General features: G+C 43.7%; 1 protein-coding gene across 1 annotated transcript; it reads left to right on the forward strand.

Moving 5' to 3' along the window:
- Positions 1-1,299: 1,299 nt before the first annotated feature.
- Positions 1,300-21,891, forward strand: LOC129810795 (protein shisa-like-2A). Its single transcript, XM_055861685.1, has 3 exons — positions 1,300-1,716; positions 7,348-7,484; positions 20,963-21,891. The coding sequence occupies exons 1-3, from the start codon at positions 1,535-1,537 to the stop codon at positions 21,154-21,156; spliced, it is 513 nt and encodes a 170-aa protein (XP_055717660.1). The 5' UTR covers positions 1,300-1,534; the 3' UTR covers positions 21,157-21,891.
- Positions 21,892-22,854: the final 963 nt, after the last annotated feature.

The following is a 22,854-nucleotide window of genomic DNA, read 5'->3' on the forward strand; positions in this document are numbered from 1 at the left end:
AAATAATGATCTTGTTGTGAGTTTATTTTCCTTTAATAATGAACACAAACTTGCTAAAGTTAAGACGTCTGTCACGTTCCTGACCTTGTTTTCCTCTTGTATAGTTGTGTTTAGTGGGTCAGGACGTGAGCTGGGTGGGCAGTCTGTGTTTGTTCTATGTTAAGTGTCAGGTTTAATTGACCTTGTATGGCTCTCAATCAGAGGCAGGTGTTTTACGTTTTCCTCTGATTGAGAACCATATATAGGTAGGTTGTTTCACATTGTTTGTTGTGGGTGGTTGTATCTCGTGTCTGTATGTCTACCACACGGGACTGTTTCGTTTGTCGTTTCGTATATGTAGTCTGTTCCTGTTCGTGCGTTCTTCGTAGTTTGTAAGTTCTCAAGTCAGGTCTGTCTACATCGTTTATTTGTTTTGTAGTCTGTTAAAGTGTTTCCGTGTTTCGTCTTACTTTAATAAACTTCATTATGTCATGTAACAACGCTGCGCTTTGGTCCAATCCCTACTCCTCCTCTTCGGACGAAGAGGAGGAGAACGATCGTTACAACGTCAGCTATGATATGGTCATTATTTGATCTGGCTAGCCTGCTAACGTAACGTTAGCTAGCCAACAAGCTAGCCAATACATTGTTTATAAAGTTGCTTTTAGTTGCCTGGTTTGCTAGATTGATATACAGTATACTAAATACATTTTTAAACAGATACACCAGTTATGCTATTTTGGACCACCAGGCTGCTGATGTCATGCAGCCTGTCATTTTTGTGTTTATACTTTTTCATAACTACAATGACAAGTTTGATGTCGAATGACAATAGAATGTTCATGATGTCACTGTGACAACTGTACACAGAAATGTCGATAGAGGTAGCATAAACCAGCCTTTAGTCTTGAAATCGTTGGTTTAGTACACTACTGTACGCACTCTGTTTAGCACATGGCCTCACATGTGAATGCTTAAAGAGATGAGTGGGGATATGGCTTAAGAGGGGGTTTTGTGCTTGATACTGTAGGCCTGTCTTACTGTCAGAGAAACACAGGAGCACCATTCAATATCCCACTAATCACACACCAAAGACATCCATGATAATATATGCTTTACATTGCGAACAGCAATTAAACTCTTTCTATTTCTAATAGAATGTAACCATTAACAAGCCAACCAGTGGGCAAAACTGACAATAAACTCATGCATCCTGGTGCACTGGACGTGAATACAAATTAGCACCAAGGACATCTATACTCTGTTAGGGAAGGCCAAATGAAGGCAATTCTGAACAGATGCACACGAGCGCGCGAAGACACGCAGACACTCACAGAGAGAGGTATAGTGTTTTCTTTGGAGATTGCGTTACAGTGGGGCGAGGAGAGAGAGAGAGAGGCGGGCTCAGTAATGGGGACTTACTTAAATACCTTGCAAGTCAACCAGCAAGACACAGAGCACTCAGCTGTTTGGATTGACAATAATATGGACGGATTGAAACTTCAACTGATCTAACATATTGTATAGTTGGCGTGTCTGCGCGTTTGGGGTCAGCATGAGCGGGGACTGCACGAGCTACTACAACGCAGAGAAAGTGCTCATAAACGAGTTCATGTGCCCTAAACCGGACAACGATGCAGGAGCTCTTTTCTGCTGTGGCTTCAATGACATGAAATACTGTTGCGATGACCCCAACAGTTTTTTCCCATACGAGTATGGATACATGTGGTGGTTGAGGTAAGAATAAGAATGTAACTATGCTTATGTATAAGGAATGCCTATTACACTTTGCACTGCACTCTTTCTTTTATGCAGTGAATTTCTCTCTGGCAACTCCCAAATGTGGTAGGTGTATTGGTGAAAATATGTATTGGTGTATTGGTAAAACGCAACTACAATGCTAGAAGCCATGCATCAATGGCTCCATCAACACATCACAGGAAGGTGCTTGTTGCATTATGTAAACCTATAAGTGAAAATGAATGCTGTTAAGTCCCCACATTAACATACTCATATAAAACAAATCTAATGATGAGGAAGCCAGTGGATTTAAGAATAAGAACACACTCATTTACAGCGACCTTTGCAGCATTGCAGTGTAGGAGAGGTGAAGACTTCAATAAGCAAATTAGTAGGAGCTGTGGAAAATTAGATGCTCTTGATATTGTGAGGATCCAGATCTGAGTTTCTACAAAAATGCATTGAAATGTCAGAGAATAGCCTACCAAAGTGCTAAACTTGAAGGGAATTTTGTATTTGGGTCTTTTTTAAATTGAATTTCAACTTGATGTCACAGATAGGTCTGCAAAATGCTTTGACATATGAAATGTCTAATGACAGTAGCATGCCATAAACACTTCCCATGAACACTTAATTGGATGTTTAGCCAGTGATACAAAAGCTATTATATGAGTCATTCAGAAGCTGTCAGAAGGCACATTGTACTACTGTACTATAATGTCTTCTTCACGATGTGAAGATGATGGAGCCAGCTGTTGAGTCTGTCAGGCAGGTAGTCATCATGTTTAAAAGCCACCTTAAAGCACCAATCTGCAGTTCAAACAATAAACAGTTGAGGGATGCAGCTTGAGAAACTCTAGACAGAGCCATGGATGCAAGGACTAACCATCCATGAGATAAAAATGATAGTTTTAAGCATGTTTTGAAGCTAGAAAAGTGTTTGTTATCATTGACTTTGTTTACAAACATTGGAGTAAAACAAAAATCAATGGCTATACATATATCATTCAGTTAACAGTCTAAAAATGAATGTAGCAACTGCGGATTGCTCCTTTACTGCATTATTCAGTAATTCACTTATACAGGCGTTTTAATATTTCCATGGAGTCAGTCCTTCAAACCACCCAACATTATGAGGGGGGTTCCGTTTTCTCCTACAAATACAGTAGTATCCTGTAGCGATATTGTGTTTGAGCAGTAGCTGTCTTACAATCTCTTTCATTCACATGGTAACAAAATGCCTGGCTATCCTGTAGTGTTTGTGATATTGTATAGTTGTAGTTCAATGTTTTTAATAAAAAGGCTGCGAGGCTCCCTGTGAGGCTCCCTACGAGGCTCCCTATGTGGCTCCCTGTGAGGCTCCCTACGAGTGAGCTGCTTTAAGGCTCCCTGTGAGCTGCTTTAAAGCTTCCTGCGAGAATCATTGCGAGGTTCCCTGTGAGCTGCTTTAAGGCTACTTATGAGGCTCCCTGTGAGGCTCCATGTGAAGCTCCCTATGAGGCTCCCTGTGAGGCTCCCTGCGAGGCTCCCTGCGAGGCTCCCTGTGAGGCTCCCTATGGGCTGCTTTAAGGCAACCAGCAATGGGGAAGGTTACTGTCAACAGCATCTGTAGGAGTTAGTACTTAGACATATAGAGACAGATATCACACTATTGAGCAAAAGACAGGTGTACATTAGAATATAAGAGGAGAAGGCAATTCGTGAGTGCATTTGCAATTCGGGTAAAAACAGGAAACTAAGACATAACAGACATAATGGCCAAAGCCATAAAAAGCATAAAGGCTTAGGGTAAAAAGGAAGAGGCGACACTTAAAGTACATTGTCTATTGTCTAGGACAGGAAACTAAAGCAAGGCCATAAGTCCATAGAATGGCTGGACATACCGAGGTCAGAGGGACACACAAAGGAGGGGGCCAGCCAAATGACCAACAGATGGACTATAGGCATAATACATATTTATTTTAGGACACGAGAGGGTCCTGGCACCATTGTAATCTAATCAAGAGCGGATACAGGCGTTATTGGGCATGAACAAGCAGGAAGTTTGAAATGAAAGATAATAGTGACAGACGGACTAAGGGAAGGAACTTCATTTGCTAATGGGATGAACTCATTTGATGTATGTGTATAAGAACAGAGCCAGTGCTTATGGAAGTTGGTCTTTTCCGCGGACTGACACGGCTTCTGATATTTTATATTAAAAGCCTATATTGAATTTACAAGTTCTTGTAAGAGTGTTATATTTCTGAGACGATTATCCACGACACATCCCCTCTCCTTCTGATCTAGTTCTATAAATAGATCACAAGGGCAACCTGTGGAGAAAGAAAGTAATTTTGAAAGGGCTTCCCATGGACCTGTGGAGAAAGAAAGTCATCTTGAAAAGGCTTCTTGTTGACCTGTGGAGGAAGAAAGCCATCTTGAAAGGGCTTCCTGAGGATTCCACAGTGAATGACTGATCATAGAGAGATGACATGAACAAGGGTTGCTGCTGTGAAAGAAGTCCTTACAGAACTGAACATAAAAGTTTATGATTTTAATCCCATGGCAGAGAGCAGAGAGTGATGCAGGTGTTCATAAGTGTTCCTTTGATACCTTGGTTAACTTCTCTAGGGTAGGGGGCAGCATTTGGAATTTTGAATGAAAAGCATGCCCAAATTAAACTGCCAGCTACTCATCCCCAGAGGATAAGATATGCATAGTATTAGTAGATTTGGATAGAAAACACTCTGACGTTTCTAAAACGGTTTGAATCATGTCTGTGAGTATAACAGAACTTATTTAGCAGGCGAAACCCCGAGGACAAACCATTCAGATTTGTTTTTTTGAGGTCACTCTCTTTTCAATGGATTTTCATTGGGAAAACAGATTTCTAAGGGACCTGTTTGCAGTTCCTACCGCTTCTACTGGATGTCAACAGTCTTGAGAAATTGGTTGAGGTTAATCCTTTGTGTAATGAAGAAGTACGGCCATCTTGAACGAGAGTCACTCGAGGTGTCCTGTTAGATAGAAGCGCGTGACCAGAAAGCTAGCTATAGTTGGTTTTAATCCTGTATTGAACACAGATCATCCCGTCTTCAATTTTATCGATTATTAACGTTAAAAAATACCTAAAGTTGTATTACAAAAGTAGTTTACAATTTTTTGGCAAAGTTTACAGGTAACCTTCGAGATATTTTGTAGTCACGTTTGAGCAAGTTGGAACCGGTGTTTTCTAGATTAAACGTGCCAAATAAATGGACATTTTGGATATATATATCGACGGAATTAATCGAACAAAAGGACCATTTGTGATGTTTATGGGACATATTGGAGTGCCAACATCAGAAGCTCGTCAAAGGTAAGGCATGAATAATATTTGTATTTCTGAGTTTTGTGTCGCGCCTGCAGGGTTGAAATATGCTTATCTCTCTTTGTTTACAACGGTGCTATCCTCAGATAATAGCATCGTTTGCTTTCGCCAAAAGGCCTATTTGAATTCTGACATGTTGGCTGGATTCACAACCAGTGTAGCTTTAATTTGGTATCTTTCATGTGTGATTTAATGAAAGTTTGATTTTTATAGTAATTTTTACAGTAATTAATTTGAATTTGGCACTCTGCATTTTCTCAGGCTTTTTGCCAAGTGAGACAGTAGTGTCCCGCCTAAACTCAGATTTTTGGATATAAATATGAACTTTACCGAACAAAACATACATGTATTGTGTAACATGAAGTCCTATGAGTGTCATCTGATGAAGTTCATCAAACGTTAGTGATTCATTTTATCTCTATTTCTGCTTTTTGTTACTCCTCTCTTTGGCTGGAAAAATGGCTGTCTTTTTCTGTGACTTGGCTCATACCTAACATAATCGTTTGGTGTGCTTTCGTCGTAAAACCTTTTTGAAATCAGACACTTTGGCTGGATTTACAACAAGTGTATCTTTAAAATGGTGTAAAATACTTGTATGTTTGAGAAATTTAAATTATGGGATTTTTGTTGTTTTGAATTTGGCGCCCTGCAGTTTCACTGGCTGTTGACGAGGTGGGACGCTACCGTCCCACATACCCTAGAGAAGTTAATAACAGGAAGTTGAAAATTATACATCAGGCTTAGGTTAGACTTTACTATGTGCTTGTGTGTGAGTGTCTGTTTGTGTGTGTGCGTGTGCGCGTGCACGTGCCAAACATAATATAAATCTCAAAATAATCTGTTGCTGATCCTAATGCCTTTTCAAAAAGCTGCTCTGTGTCTTTTTCAGACTCATTCATCATTATTGTTAAGTTGTGGCACTGGCATCTTGTGGCAACAGTGATCTGTCTTCATAAACCACTATTGTCAGGACCCGGTGTGAGAAACAGTCACTAATAGTTGGCGGAACCCAGAAGATGAGGCAGACACAGCAGTACTAGAGATGGTGGTTTAATAAAGGAAAAAGATCTTCAGGCAAAAAATATAAATCCACAACATCAAAAATAAAGCCAAGAGAACAAATGGATATCCTCCAAAATACAAAGAAAATCCACAAAGTGGTAAGAACAGCAGGGAAAAACAAACCTCAAAAGACTAATCAAAAATAAACAAGAACAAACCAGAGAACCTCTGGAAAATCCAACAAGAGAAATATATGTTCACAGCAGGGCTGGGGCTGGGTGCTAACATACAAACACTGAGCAAAGAACTGAGGAACACACAGGGTTTAAATACCTACAAGGAAATGACACACAGGTGCAAATAATAATTAGAACAAGGAAAAAACAAAAGGTTCAAAAAAGGCGCAATGGGGGCATCTAGTGACCAAAACCTGAACAATCCTGGCCAAATCCTGACAACTATAGGCTCTTTCAGAATGCATATTAAATGCACTTGTAATTGATTGATAATATTCCACCTGACTAGGCACTGATACAGGATAACTATTCCCTCCACTCTCTTGTGCTTTAAGTTTTAGGTGAGACTTAATTGATTTGATTGATTTAACAGTCAATTAGTTTGATTGAAGTTGTTTTCTTAGGTGCTTTGCATTTTGGGTAAAAGAACGAAGAAAGCTCTAGTTTCTGATTGGGAATGAAACACCAGTCAGTCAAAGCAGAAATTAAAGGTAATGGCAAATAGTCTGGTATAATTTCAAATTAAAATACTTAGAGGCAGTGATTGTAGATATCATAAAAGTTTTTTTTTCATCAAAGGACTTTTCTTCTCATTTCAGTGGAATGCATGTGTCAGCATTGCATACAGTGGAAGAATTTCATTTGAATTTGAAGTTGAACGTTGTCAAAGTGGAACTTATGTTTTGCCTTTGATCACACTCAACAGTCTCTCAGCTACTGCTTCACAACTTCTAAAACATGTGATAACATTTTCAAACGTCAAAAAAAGTTTATATCTTTGAAAGTGCATAGAAGTTAAATATCTCTTGTTTTCTTCCTCTCCTATTCTCTCTTTCATTTGTCTGCTGTACTTTATATTCCCTTTTCTCTTTCATTCGTTCCATGAAATTCTCTCTCTCGCTCTTGCTCTCTCTGTCTCGCTCCCTCTCTCTGTCTCTGTCACTCTGTCTCTCTCTCGTCTTTCTCTCTCTCTATCGCTCTCTCACTCACACTCCCTCCTTCTATTCCTCCCCTCTTCTCACCCACTCTGTCTGTCAGTCTGGGAGCGCTGGTTGGCCTGTCCATAGCAGCTGTGGTCCTGCTAGCGTTCATCATCACTGTCTGTGTCCTGTGCTATCTGTTCATTGCGACCAAACCCAGAGGCCTTGACAACGGACTGCCCCTCATAGCACCAGGTATGTCACCAACTGTATGACCCACTATTACAAGGCAAGGGTCGTATTCACGACGCACCAAACGGAAGAAAACTGAAACAGGGAGGGACTACCTGTTTTCGTTTTCTGTTAAAAAGCGCTTTGCTACGTTGTGCCCCAATGAATAGGACCCATGCCAAAAGAGCCTATAGAATCCAATATAGTATCATATGTTAATTTATCCCACCCTCAAGGTGCTTTAATGCTACAGTATATGATGGAAACAGAAGATATGAACAGAAGTAAAGCTCATCTCTATGGAAATAATTTTAATTTGACATGCCAGAAGGGCTTGGGGCATCTGTCTTCTGTGGTTGCAGTAGCACTCAGATTCAGATTGGAATGACTTCTGGTGTATAGGATGCAGTAAGATGGCCATTCCTTAGTACAGTAGGAACAAATAACATTGAAAACAGGGGCTGATTATGAATGCTCTAGCAAAGGGCTCCTACCGTGGCTCAATGACTTTCCACTTATCTGGAGGCCACACAGGCAGAATAACCTCCAAGCCTTAAAATCCATTATCATCCTAGATACCAAGGTTGTACTTAATATAAGTAGCCTTCTTACAATAAAAGTTCATTGTGAGAAAGAGAGTCAGAGCGTCAGTATAAAATGTGTGTGTGAGCAAATTAAGTGAGTGTGTGTGTTGAAGTGTCAGTGTGTGTGAGTGTGTAGAGTCCTGTGAGTGTGCATAGAGATACAAATACAAGGGTAATGTCACGTTCTGACCATAGTTCTTGTGTGTTTTGCTTGTTTTAGTGTTGGTCAGGACGTAAGCTGGGTGGGCATTCTATGTTGTGTGTCTAGTTTGTCTGTTTCTATGTTTGGCCTAATATGGTTCTCAATCAGAGGCAGATGTTTTGTGTTGTCTCTGATTGGGAATCATATGTAGGTGGCTTGTTTTGTGTTAGCGTTTGTTGGGTGGTGGTTTCCTGTCTTTGTGTTTTCTCTGCACCAGCTAGGACTGTATCGGTTTGCCACATTTTGTTATTTTGTAATTGTTAAGTGTTCATGTTTATCGTCATTATTAAATATGTTGAGCACAAACTACGCTGCGTCTTGGTCCGATCCCTGCTACACCTTCTCTTCTCGTGAAGAGGAGGAAGGCTGCTGTTACAGGTAAACTCAGATAGTCCATGTAGCCATTTTGTAAGCTATTTAGCAATTTTATGGCTTGGGGATTGAAACTGTTCAGGAGACTGTTGGTGTCAGACTTGATGCACCAGTACCGCTTGCCTTGCGGAAGCAGAGAGAATAGTCTATGGCTTGGGTGGCTGGAGTCTTTAACAAGTTTTGTCTGGTAGAGAGTCATTGTAGGGCAGATCACGGTTGGATCTTCCCCTGTAATCCGTAATGGACTATAGCCCCTGTCACATGCGGCAGGTGTCGGCACCTATGTAATATGATTCCATCTTTCCTATATTGTCCTTTTGCTCGTTTGATGACTCTGTGGAGGTCGAAGCAGGAATTTTTGTACTTGTCTGCGATTTCACTGTGGGGACAACGTTGCTGATGCATTTCCTAATGAAGCCGGTGACAGAGGTGGTTAGCTCGTCGATGTTATCGGGGGGAGTTTCGTAACATATTTCAGTCTCCGTTAGCAAAGCAGTCCATTATCATAATCTCTGATTCTGATGACCAATTCTCAACAGAGCAAGTCCCTGGTACTTCCTGTTGGAGCTTCTGCTTGTAAAACAGGAAACAGGAGTACAGAGTCATGATCTGATTTGCCGAATGGGGGATGCAGGAGTAGGACTGTGGCGGTCATGAAATTGTCACCCGCTGATTGTCAAGCAAATTACTGCCAGACTCACTAATTTACCGTTAATTAGCTTAAACACTTAGCATCTCCTGACTTCCATGCATAGCATACAAGCCACTGATTCAGACCTTTGGAACATCTACATTTTAAATAGTCTAATAAATGCATTTAATATATAGCCTACACCATCACAATAAATCGCACAATAGACAGATACTTTGTGTTGTAGACGACAGGAAAAGGAAGACCGAGCACTCCCCCATTCTCGTTGATGGGGCTGTAGTGGAGCAGGTTGAGAGCTTCAAGTTCCTTGGTGTCCAAATTGCCAACAAACTAACATGGTCCAAGCTAGAGGTCGACCAATTAATCGGCGTAGTTAGTTAGGGCCGATTTAAAGTTTTCATAACAATCGGTAATCAGCCTTTTTGGACGCCGATTATGGCCGATTACATTGCAATCCACGAGGAAACTGCGTGGCAGGCTGACCACATGTTACGTGAGTGCAGCGTCAAAAGGACCTTGTGGCTGCAAGGAGCCAAGGTAAGTTGCTAGCTAGCATTAAACTTTATTTTTTAAATTTTATTTCACCTTTATTTAACAAGGTAGGCCAGTTGAGAACAAGTTCTCATTTACAACTGTGACCTGGCCAAGATAAAGCAAAGCAGTGCGACAAAAACAATGACAGAGTTCCACATGCGATAAACAAACTTACAGTCAATAATACAGTAGAAAAATAAAATATAATCTGTATACAGTGTGTGCAAATGAAGTAAGGAGGTAAGGCAATAAATAGGCCAATGGTGGGAAAGTAATTACAATTTAGCAATTTACACTGGAGTGATATATGTGCAGATGAGGATGTGCAAGTAGAAATACTGATGTGCAAAAGAGCAGAAAAACAAAAACAAATATGGGGATCAGATAGGTAGTTGGTTGGATGGGCTATTTACAAATGGGCTGTGTACAGCTACAGCGATCGGTAAGCTGCTCTGACAGCTGACGCTTAAAGTTATTGAGAGAGATATAAGTCTCCAACTTCAGGGATTTTTGCAATTCGTTCCAGTCATTGACAGCAGAGAACTGGAAGGAAAGGCGGCCAAAATAGGTGTTGGCTTTTGGTGGGTATTGCTATGATGACCAGTGAGCTGAGATAAGGCGGAGCTATACCTAGCAAAGACTTATAGATTACCTGGAGCCAGTGGGTTTGGCGACGAATATGTAGCGAGGACCAGCCAACGAGAGCATACAGGTCGCAGTGGTGGGTTGTATATGGGGCTTTGGTGACAAAACGGATGGCACTGTGATAGACTGCATTCAATTTGCTGAGTAGAGTGTTGGAGGCTAATTTATAAATGGCGTCGCTGAAGTCAAGGATCGGCAGGACAGTCAGTTTTACGAGGGTAAGTTTGGCAGCATGAGTGAAGGGGGCTTTGTTGCAAAATAGGAAGCCGATTCTAGATTTAACTTTGGATTGGAGATGCTTAATGTGAGTCTGGAAGGAGAGTTTACAGTTTAGCCAGACACCTAGGTATTTATAGTTGTCCACATATTCTAAGTCAGAACCGTCCAGAGTAGTGATGCTAGTAGGGCGGGCGGGTGCGGGCAGTGATCGGTTGAAGAGCATGCATTTCATTTTACTAGTATTTAAGAGCAGTTGGAGGCCACGGAAGGAGAGTTGTATGGCATTTAAGCTCGTTTGGAGGTTTGTAAACACAGTTTCCAAAGAAGGGCCAGATGTATACAGAATGGTGTCGTCCACGTAGAGATGGATCAAAGAATCACCCGCAGCAAGAGCGACATCATTGAGATATACAGAGAAAAGAGTCGGCCCGAGAATTGAACTCTGTCGCACTCCCATGGAGACTGCCAGAGGTCTGGAAAAGAGGCCCTTTGATTTGACACACTGAACTCTATCTAAGTAGTTAGTGAACCAGGCGAGGCAGTCATTAGAGAAACCAAGGTCTGTTGAGTCTGCCGATAAGAATGCGGTGATTGACAGTGTCGAAACAGTACTGTCTTTTATCGATGGCGGTTATGATATAATTTAGGACCTTGAGCATGGCTAAGGTGCACCCGTGACCAGCTCGGAAACCAGATTGCATAGCGGCGAAGGTACGGTGGGATTCGAAATGGTCGGTGATCTGTTTGTTCACTTGGCTTTCGAAGACTTTAGAAAGGCAGGGCAGGATGGATATAGGTCTGTAACAGTTTGGGTCTAGAGTATCTCCCCCTTTGAAGAGGGGAATGACCGCGGCCACTTTCCAATCTTTAGGAATCTCAGACGATACGAAAGAGTAATAGTAATTTTATCTTATAAAAAAACAATCAATCTTCACATAATCACTAGTTAACTACACATGGTTGATGATAATACTAGATTAACTAGCTTGTCCTGCGTTGCATACAATCAATGTGGTGCCTGTGAATTTATCATCGAATCACAGCCTACTTCAACTTCGCCAAACGGGTGATTTAACAAAAGATAATTCGCGAAAAAAGCACAATCGTTTCACAAATGAACCGACCCATAAACATCAATGCCTTTCTTAAAATCAATACACAGATGTATATTTTTTAAAACTTGCATATTTAGTTAAAAGAAATTCATGTTACCAGGCAATATTAACTAGGGAAATTGTGTCACTTCGCTTGCGTTCAGTGCAAGCAGAGTCAGGGTATATGCAACAATTTGGGCCGCCTGGCTCGTTGTGAACTGTGTGAAGACCGTAATTAATTTGCCAAAAGTGTACATAATTATGACATAACATTGAAGGTTGTGCAATGTAACAGCAATATTTAGACTTAGGGTTGCCACCCGTTCGATAAAATACGGAACGGTTCTGTATTTTACTGAAAAGAGAAACGTTTTGTTTTCGACATGATCGTTTCCGGATTTGACCATATTAATGACCAAAGGCTCGTATTTCTGTGTTTATTATATTATAATTAAGTCTATGATTTGATAAAGCAGTCTGACTGAGCGGTGGTAGGCAGCAGCTGGCTCGTAAACATTAATTCAAACAGCACTTTACTGCATTTTGCCAGCAGCTCTTAGCAATGCTTGAAGCACAGCGCTGTTTATGACTTCAAGCCTATCAACTCCCGAGATTAGGCTGGCAATGCTAAAGTGCCTATAAGAACATCCAGTAGTCAAAGGTCTATGAAATACAAGTGGTATAGAGAGAAATAGTTGACGCGTCATAATTCCTATAGTAACTACAACCGAAAACTTCTTAACTGGGAATAATGAAGAACTGGGAATATTGAACCACCAGCTTTCATATGTTCTCATGTTCTGAGCAAGAAACATTTTTACATGGCTGTCACGTTCCTGACCTTATTTCCTTTGTTTAGTCTTTATTTAGTTGGTCAGGACGTGAGCTGGGTGGGTATGTTCTGTATTTCTATGTTTAGGTTTGTCATTTGGCCTGATATGGTTCTCAATCAGAGGCAGGTGTTTTTCATTCTCTGATTGGGAACCATATTTAGATAGCCTGTTTTCACTATTGGTTTGTGGGTGATTGTTTCCTGTGTCAGTGTTTGTGCCACACGGGACTGTTTTGGTTAGATTTACTTTTGTTATTTTGTATTGTGTCTTCAGTTTATTATATTAAAACCATGGACACTTACTACGCTGCGTCTTGGTCCGATCCCTGCTACACCTCCTCTTCAGACGAAGAGGAGGAAATCTGCAGTTACAATGGCACATATTGCACTTTTACTTTCTTCTCTAACACTGTGTTTTTGCATTATGTAAACCAAATTGAACATGTTTCATTATTTATTTGAGACTTAATAGATTTTATTTATGTATTATATTAAGTTAAAATAAAAGTTAATTCAGTATTGTTGAAATTGTCATTATTAGAAATATATACATAAAAATAGGCAGATTAATCGATATCGGCTTTTTCTGGTCCTCCAATAACCGGTATCGGTGTGGAAAAATCATAATCGGTCGACCTCTAGTCCAAGCACACCAAGACAGTCGTGAAGAGATTACTACAAAACCTATTCCCCCTCAGGAGACTGAAAAGATTTGGCATGAGTCCTCAGATCCTCAAAAGTTTTACAGCTGCACCATCGAGAGCATCCTGACTGGTGGCCTCACAGCCTGGTATGGCAACATCTCGGCCTCTGGCCGCAAGGCACTACAGGGGGTAGTGCGTACGGCCCAGTACATCACTGGGGTCAATCTTCCTGCCATCCGGGACCTTTATACCAGGCAGTGCCAGAGGAAGACCCTAAAATGGTCAAAGACTTCATCCACCCTAGTCATAGACTGTTCTCTCTGCTACCGCATTGCAAGCGGTACCGGAGCACCAAGTCTAGGTCCAAGAGGCTTCTAAACAGCTTCTACCCCCAAGCCATAAGACTCCTGAACATCTAATCAAATGGCTACCCAGACTATTTGCATTGCCCACCCCCTCTTTTATGCCGCTGCTACTCTCTGTTATCTGTGCTTAGTCACTTTAATAACTCTACCTACATGTACATATTACCTCAATTACCTCGACACCGGTGCCCCCGCACATTGACTCTTTACTGGTACCCCCTGTATATAGTCTCGCTATTGTTATTTTACCCCTGCTCTTTAATTACTTGTTCCTTTTATTTCTTAATCGTATTCATATTTTTAAAACTGCATTGTTGGTTAGGGACTTAAGTAAGCATTTCACTGTATTTGGCGCATGTGACTAATAAAAGGTGTTTTGATTTGATATGTGGTAGTGGAGTAGGGGCCTGAGGGCACACACTTAGTGTGTTGTGAATGTTTTTAAAATGGTATAACTGTCTTAACTTTGCTGGACCTCAGGAAGAGTAGCTACTGCCTTGGCAGCAGCTAATGGGGATCCATAATAAATACAAATATAAATGTCAGAGTGATTAGAGGGACAACAGAGTGCTGAGTACCAAGTTTGTTAGGCTACTAATGACCATCAGCAGCAGCAGAACTAATTATCATGACTAAACGGTCATGTGGAATTTGACTGTCATGACTCGTAACCAGTGGTGGAAAAAGAACCCAATTGTCATACTTGACTAAAAGTACAGATACCTAAATAGAAAATGGCTCAAGTAAAAGGGAAAGTCACCAAGTAAAATACTACTTGAGTAAAAGTATTTGGTTTTAAATATGCATATCAAAAGTAAATGTAATTGCTAAAATATACTTAAGTATCAAAAGTAAATGTGTAAAAAAAAATCTAATTTCTTATATTAAGCAAACCTGACGGCACCATTTTCTTGTTTTCTTTATTTACAGATAGCCAGAGGCACACTCCAACACTCAGACATCTTTACAAACTAAGCAGTTGTGTTTAGTGAGTCCGCAAGATCAAAGGCAGTAGGGATGACCAGGAATTTTCTCTAAGTGCGTGATTTTGACAATTTTCAGGACAGCTAAGCATTCAAAATGCAATGGATACTTTGGGTGTCAAGGAAAATCTATGGAGTAAAAATTACATTATATTCTTTAGGAATGGAGAGAAGTAAAAGTTGTCAAATATAAATTGTAAAGTAGAGACCCCAAATGTCACGTTCCTGACCTGTTTTCTGTTGTTTTGTATGTGTGTGATGGTCAGGGCATGAGTTTTGGGTGGGCAGTCTATGTTTTCCCTTTCTATGTTGGTTTTGGGTTGCCTGGTATGGCTCTTAATTAGAGGCAGGTGTTTTGCGTTTTCCTCTAATTGAGAGTCATATTAAGGTAGGAGGTTCTCACTGTTTGTTTGTGGGTGATTGTCACTGTGTCTGTGTTTGTTGCACCACACGGTACTGTCTCGTCTCGTTCGTTCGGTCGTTCCTGTTTATGTGTTCCTCGTTTCATGTAAGTTCATAGTTTAGGTCTGTCTAGTTCGTTTTGTTGTTTTGTAAAATTATTCAAGTGTTCTTCGTGTGTTAGTTTCGTCTTGTTAAATAAAGTTCATTATGTATTCACAACCCGCTGCGCCTTGGTCAACTCACTCACCGAAAGAGAGCGTTATAGAATCACCCACCAAACCCAGATCAAGCAGCGGGTTAACGGACAGCAACGACAGCAGCAGTGGGAAAAGGAGGATTGGACATGGGAAGAGATCCTGGACGGTAAAGGACCCTGGGCAGAGCCAGTGGAGTGTCGCCGCCCCAAAGCGGAGCTGGAGGCATCGAAAGCGGAGAGGCGACGTTATGAGGAGGCAGCACGGAAGCAAGGCTGGAAGCCCGCAAGTACTACCCTAAAATTTCTTGGGGGGGGGCTAAGAGGTAGTGGGCCGAGGGCAGGTAGGAGACCTGCGCCCACTTCCCAGGCTAACCGTGGAGAGCGGGAGTACGGGCAGACGCCGTGTTACGCAGTAGAGCGCACGGTGTCTCCTGTACGGGTGCATAGCCCAGTGCGGGTTATTCCACCTCCCCGCACTGGTAGGGCTAGATTGGGCATTGAGCCAAATGTCATGAGGCCGGCCCTACATATCTGGCCACCAGTACGTCTCCTTGGGCCGGCTTACATGGCACCAGCCTTACGCATGGTGTCCCCGGTTCGCCAACACAGCCCAGTGCGGGTTATTCCACCTCCCCGCACTGGACGGGCTACGGGGAGCATGCAACCAGGTAAGGTTGGGCAGGCTCAGTGCTCAAGGGAGCCAATACGCCTGCACGGTCCGGTATTTCCGGCGCTACCTCCTCGCCCCAGCCCAGTACCACCAGTGCCTACACCACGCACCAGGCTTCCAGTGCGTTTTAAGAGCCCTGTTCCTCCTCCACGCACTCTCCCTATGGTGCGTGTCTCCAGCCCAGTGCCTCCAGTTCCGGCACCACGCACTAAGCCATCTGTGCGTCTCCAGAGCCCTGTACGCACTGTTCCTTCTCCCCGCACTCGCCCTGAGGTGCGTGCCCTCAGCCCGGTACCTCCAGTTCCGGTACCACGCACCAGGCCTATAGTGCGCTTCGAGAGGTCAGTGTGCCCTGTTCCTGCTCCCCGCACTAGCCTTGAAGTGCGTGCCGTCATCCCGGTACCTCCAGTTCCGGCACCACGCACCAGGCCTACTGTGCGCCTCAGCAGGGCAGAGTCGGCCGTCTGCCCAACGCCTTCTGACTGCCTGTCTGCCCAGCGCCGTCTGAGCCATCTGTCTGTCCAGCGCCGTCTGAGCCATCTGTCTGTCCAGCGCCGTCTGAGCCATCTGTCTGCCCAGCGCCTTCTGAGCCATCCGTCTGCCCAGCGCCTTCTGAGCCATCCGTCTGCCCAGCGCCTTCTGAGCCATCCGTCTGCCCAGCGCCTTCTGAGCCATCCGTCTGCCCAGCGCCTTCTGAGCCATCCGTCTGCACAGCGCCTTCTGAGCCATCCGTCTGCCACGAGCCATTAGAGCCGCCCGTCTGTCCCGAGCCATTAGAGCCGTCCGTCAGTCAGGAGCTATTAGAGCCGTCCGTCAGTCAGGAGCCGCTAGAGCCGTCCGTCAGTCAGGAGCCGCCAGAGCCGCCAGCCAGTCAGGAGCCGCCAGAGCCGCCAGCCAGTCAGGAGCCGCCAGAGCCGCCAGCCAGTCAGGAGCTGCCAGAGCCGCCAGCCAGTCAGGAGCTGCCAGAGCCGCCAGCCAGTCAGGAGCTGCCCTACAGTCAGGAGCTGCCCTACAGTCATGAGCTGCCCTACAGTCATGAGCTGCCCTACAGTCATGAGCTGCCCTACAGTCATGAGCTGCCCTACAGTCATGAGCTGCCCTACAGTCATGAGTTGCCCCACAGTCATGAGCTGCCCCACAGTCATGAGCTGCCCCACAGTCATGAGCTGCCCCACAGTCATGAGCTGCCCCACAGTCAGGAGCTGCCCCACAGTCAGGAGCTGTCCCTCAGCCCGGACCTGCCAGAGTCCCTCAGCCCGGACCTGCCAGAGTCCCTCAGCCCGGACCTGCCAGAGTCCCTCAGCCCGGACCTGCCAGAGTCCCTCAGCCCGGACCTGCCAGAGTCCCTCAGCCCGGACCTGCCAGAGTCCCTCAGCCCGGACCTGCCAGAGTCCCTCAGCCCGGACCTGCCAGAGTCCCTCAGCCCGGACCTGCCAGAGTCCCTCAGCCCGGACCTGCCAGAGTCCCTCAGCCAGGACCTGCCAGAGTCCCTCAGCCAGGACCTGCCAGAGTCCCTCAGCCAGGACCTGCCAGAGTCCCTCAGCCAGGACCTGCCAGAGTCCCTCAGCCAGGACCTGCCAGAGTCCCTCAGCCAGGACCTGCCAGAGTCCCTCAGCCAGGACCTGCCAGAGTCCCTCAGCCAGGACCTGCCAGAGTCCCTCAGCCAGGACCTGCCAGAGTCCCTCAGCCAGGACCTGCCGCCCCTTATCCCGGTGCTGCCCCTTATCCCGGTGCTGGCCCTTATCCCGGTGCTGCCCCTTCATTTAGGTGGTTTTAGTTGGAGGGTGGTCATTGGGAGGGGAATACAGAAGCGGGGAGTGACTATGGTGGTGTGGGGACAGCGTCCGGAGCCTGAGCCACCACCGTGGTCAGATGCCCACCCAGACCCTCCCCTGGACTTTGTGCTGGTGCGCCCGGCGTTCGCACTTTGAGGGGGGGGTTCTGTCACGTTCCTGACCTGTTTTCTGTTGTTTTGTATGTGTGTGATGGTCAGGGCGTGAGTTTTGGGTGGGCAGTCTATGTTTTCCGTTTCTATGTTGGTTTTGGGTTGCCTGGTATGGCTCTTAATTAGAGGCAGGTGTTTTGCGTTTTCCTCTAATTGAGAGTCATATTAAGGTAGGAGGTTCTCACTGTTTGTTTGTGGGTGATTGTCACTGTGTCTGTGTTTGTTGCACCACACGGTACTGTCTCGTCTCGTTCGTTCGGTCGTTCCTGTTTATGTGTTCCTCGTTTCATGTAAGTTCATAGTTTAGGTCTGTCTAGTTCGTTTTGTTGTTTTGTAAAATTATTCAAGTGTTCTTCGTGTGTTTAGTTTCGTCTTGTTAAATAAAGTTCATTATGTATTCACAACCCGCTGCGCCTTGGTCAACTCACTCACCGAAAGAGAGCCGTTATACCAAAAAACTACTTAAGTAGTACTTGGAAATATTTTTACTTAAGTACTTTACACCACTGCAGTGTGGCGATAATACGGTGGTCACCTTAACAGCCCTACACTGGAGGGCCTTGTATGCTTGCTTGTGGGTAGAGTAACAGTGGTCTAGGACTTTATCGACACTGCTGGCGAAGGAGAAGTGTTTATGGAAGTTGGGCATTACGTGTCTTAATGGCGTGGAATTAACATCACCGGCAACAAGGAAATCAGCTTCTGGGTGCAAGTTTACCTGCTTGTTTATAGCCTCGTACACTAAGTGCCAGGTGGAATGTGTACAACAGTCACAATAACAGCTGAAAACTCCCTCGAGAGGTAGAAGCGTTGGCATTTGACCATCGGGTGAACAATGGTTCTAGACTTCCACTGCGCTTGATTAAGCTCAAAATTTGTTGTTGATGAAGAGGTAAACCCCTCCCCCTCTCGATTTCCCTGACTGGATAGCCATAGAGGAAGCCTGCAGGAAGCCAGAAAGCGTCTGTTAATAGAAAAGTTCACAGTTAATTACTTCCCACACCTGCTGAGAATTGTTTGTGTGCGTTTCTGTGCGCATGCGTGTGTGTGTGGTTGCCTCCAACCCACGCCTGTACCTTCCTTCACCCTGGAGGTACATGGTCACCCAACACTCTGCCTAAGTTACTTAACGAGTCTAAAGCCCATGGTACGCTGGCAAGAACTGGGGAGGATCCTTTTAATCCTTCTCTTATTCAAAAATATTTTCTATGATCTTGAACATGCCTTGGCAAAGTATTCAAATGCAAATTTTTCACATTTTGTAGCCTTGGAGCCTTCAATTTGTGCAGCACGTTTGAAACATGACCCTGTGTGAAGCGTACATTCTAATTTGTTTTTATTTCTCACGTGTTTGTATTTTATCTTATATTCTTACCTTTGATATACTGCATTGTTGGGAAAGAGCTTGCTAGTAAGCATTTCACTGTACTGTTTACACCTGCTGTATCCTGTGCACGTGAACAATAAACTCAGATTTTTATATGCATAAACTGAACTGGGTGAATACTTTTTCAAACTGTGTGTGTATATTTGTGAGTGTCTGTTTGTGCCTGCCAGGCCAGAGCAATGACCAAATATACCCACTGCTGCCATGCTGAGAAACAATGAATGCTGCGTAGCCCTTGAAATGTGATGGGGAACCAGAAGAAAACACAGCCAATCCACAGTGGAGTGTACTACTGATGTTAATCCTCTGCGATCAGTTTCATAGTGGGGGATGAAACTGAGCTGATGTTTCATCCCCCATCCCTCCTCCGCTCTCTCCACTGGCTTCCAGTTGAAGCTCGCATCCGCTACAAGACCATGGTGCTTGCCTACGGAGCTGTGAGGGGAACGGCACCTCAGTACCTTCAGGCTCTGATCAGGCCCTACACCCAAATAAGGGCACTGCGTTCATCCACCTCTGGCCTGCTCGCCTCCCTACCACTGAGGAAGTACAGTTCCCGCTCAGCCCAGTCAAAACTGTTCGCTGCTCTGGCACCCCAATGGTGGAACAAACTCCCTCACGACGCCAGGACAGCGGAGTCAATCACCACCTTCCGGAGACACCTGAAACCCCACCTCTTTAAGGAATACCTAGGATAGGATAAAGCAATCCTTCTGACCCCCCCCCTTAAAAGATTTAGATGCACTATTGTAAAGTGGCTGTTCCACTGGATGTCATAAGGTGAATGCACCAATTTGTAAGTCGCTCTGGACAAGAGTGTCTGCTAAATGACTTAAATGTAATATGTTGAAAGGGACTCCTGTCTGCTCGTAATTGTAATGTAGATTCATGCAAGGGCTAAAATTTGATTTGATTTGCAGCATTCAGAGTGCCTTTCGTTAACTACACAACTCTACTCTCAAAATGAAAGCGTCATTAACCAAAAAGAAAATGTTAGTCTGAAAATCAAAAAGCGTTATTTGAGATTAAATTCTGTAGCATTCTCAAAGTAAGGACTCAGACTTTCATATGGAAATGACTACCCTATCTCACTCACGAACACTCACTCTCAATATGCACAGTTTGACCAGTCGAGCAACGTCAACCAATAACTCCCATTGTGATTGCCTTTGTCTGATTGGTAAAGTGAACAAAATCCATTGGCTAACTGGCTACAGAGATCATGGAGTTTGAGGTTTTTATAGTGAAAAATAAAGCCCATAGAATTAGAATTGAATTAGATGTTGGACAAGTCGATTATTTGTCACTGTGTAATCAGTTCATGTGAAAGTAGACTGATTCATTTTACAAAATGGTGTACAGGATGTCCCTAATAATAATAGTGAAAGATTGATTTTTCCTATGACATGTCAAATATATCTTTAGACAGTGTCTATTTAGGATTCCTCCTTGTCCTTTCCACTTGATATATATATATATATATATATATATATATATATAATATAATATAATATAATATGGATTTCAGTTAGCTATCCAATTGTATGCTTTCCAGCATGGCTAGTCAGAAACCATATTTTTTATGAATAAGAAGCTACTGGTTCTGGAGTATAATGAAAATAACTAACACTCAATATCAGTCAGCAGATATTTATAACATTTTAGAGCGGGGACCCATAGAGAGAAAAGCTCTCCATCTCATAGTAATGTATTACATGATTCTTCATCAGACACAAAATACAAAATTTAACTAATGTGAAAACATTGTATTTTCAGGTGCTGTACCCAGTCCACGAGAGGGGCCGAGTCGGCGTCACCCCAGTAGCCCCCCTACGGGTCCCCAAGGGTTTAAGAAGCACTTCTTGAGTGGTAAACTGGACTGTGACAACCAGCCTCCAGATCCAGACCGCCTCTTCCAGAGGTGCTTCATGGCCACCGTCACCACCATCAATGTGGAGGGGTCTTCATAGACTGGCCTAGGACTCTCAAACCAGTATAGACTGGGAGGAGAGGAGGATGGCTGTGTAAGAGGCGGAGAAGATAGGAGCATTAAATCAGACTGACAATGCATCTACTACCAGGACTCTCTTTCTCTCTTTTTCTCTCTATTTTTGTCCCCTCTTTAAAGGTCCAATGCAGCCTCTTACAGTATATCTCAATATCACATGATTTATGGTAATAATTAACTATCTTACTGTGACTGTTTTCAATTAAAATGGCCAAAAATAGCTTCTTAGCAAAGAGCAATTTCTCAAGCAAGATTTTTGCTAGGACTGTCTAGGAGTTGCCTGAGTGGAGAAGGGAACACTGAAAACTAGCTGACATTGGCAAAGAGGTTTGGAACTCTCTTTCTTATTGGGCTGTTAACTAATTTACCGCCTGGTGATGTCACCAGGTAGGCCAAAACATTTCAGGCAGTCTTTTCAAACAGCTCTTACAATTAAAGGGCATTATCATCATTTCCACAATTTCACAGTATTATTCCAATCTCAAAGTGTGGAAATATATATAAAATACAGGAAAAGGGACTGCACTGGGCCTTTAACTCTCTCATACCTCCCACTCTCTGTCGGTAATAATTTGTGGCTGTCCAACTGTCGTTCTGTTGCAGCTCTGGTGAAGCTATAGGGGAAGGGTAAAGGAAGCGAGGGGAAGGGTAAAGGAAGCGAGGGGAAGGGTAAAGGAAGCGAGGGGAAGGGTAAAGGAAGCGAGGGGAAGGGTAAAGGAAGCGAGGGGAGGTGTAAAGGAAGCGAGGGGAGGTGTAAAGGAAGCGAGGGGAAGGGTAAAGGAAGCGAGGGGAGGTGTAAAGGAAGCGAGGGGAGGTGTAAAGGAAGCGAGGGGAGGGGTAAAGGAAGCGAGGGGAGGAGGGTGAAGGAGGGGAGGGTAAAGGGATGGGAGGGGGAGGGGAGGGGGGGTGTAAAGGGAGGGGAGGGGGGGTGTAAAGGAAGGGGGGAGGGAGGGAGGGGGGGTAAAGTTAGATTAGATTTAGATCAAAACAAATCTCCTCGCATGATGACATATGAAACTTGATTTGCCTGGAAGCTAAAAAATCTAATCTGTATTTGTATAATCTAAGAAGTCAGTACTGTACCTCCAAGACACTTCATTATAGGCCATGAGATTGGTTAATTTGACAGCTTTCTGGTGCATATCATGAGTATGAACTGTTCTGTCTAAATGATACAGTATGAGTCATCATCGTTTCATGGGCCTATATGTCTCTGCGTGGGTTGACACAAACATATTGAAATTCAAACATGCTATGACTAACTCTGGCGTTGTGGTAATGTCATAACATCATGCGTGTAAAACATTTTTTTATCCACAAAACACAGGGAAAAGCACATTAAACAATCACTCCCCCCGCCCAAAAATACTATACCATACTATGAAACGAAGATAAATTATATAAAGAATGATAGTAAAAAGCTTTGGGGCACCTTAAATTAAATTTTTGGGGAAAAAGCCAACTCGGCTCCTTCATTCATCAGATGGCCCATGCATCACAAAGCCCACTGATATTGCAAACTACTTTAATGACTTTTTCAATGGCAAGTAAGCAAACTTAGGGATGACATGCCAGCAACAAATGCTGACGCTACATATCCAAGTATATCGGACCAAATTATGAAAGACAAGAATTGTACTTTTGAATTCCGTAAAGTCAG

Source organism: Salvelinus fontinalis, chromosome 14 (assembly GCF_029448725.1).
Source record: "Salvelinus fontinalis isolate EN_2023a chromosome 14, ASM2944872v1, whole genome shotgun sequence".
Classification (NCBI taxonomy): domain Eukaryota; kingdom Metazoa; phylum Chordata; class Actinopteri; order Salmoniformes; family Salmonidae; genus Salvelinus; species Salvelinus fontinalis.

Excerpts from the sequence above, each read along its gene's own strand:
- LOC129810795 (XM_055861685.1), top strand. The coding sequence starts at position 1,535 with ATGAGCGGGGACTGCACGAGCTACTACAACGCAGAGAAAGTGCTCATA. Across the intron at positions 1,717-7,347 it reads GGATACATGTGGTGGTTGAG|TCTGGGAGCGCTGGTTGGCC; the intron begins GTAAGAATAAGA and ends TCTGTCTGTCAG. Across the intron at positions 7,485-20,962 it reads ACTGCCCCTCATAGCACCAG|GTGCTGTACCCAGTCCACGA; the intron begins GTATGTCACCAA and ends TTGTATTTTCAG.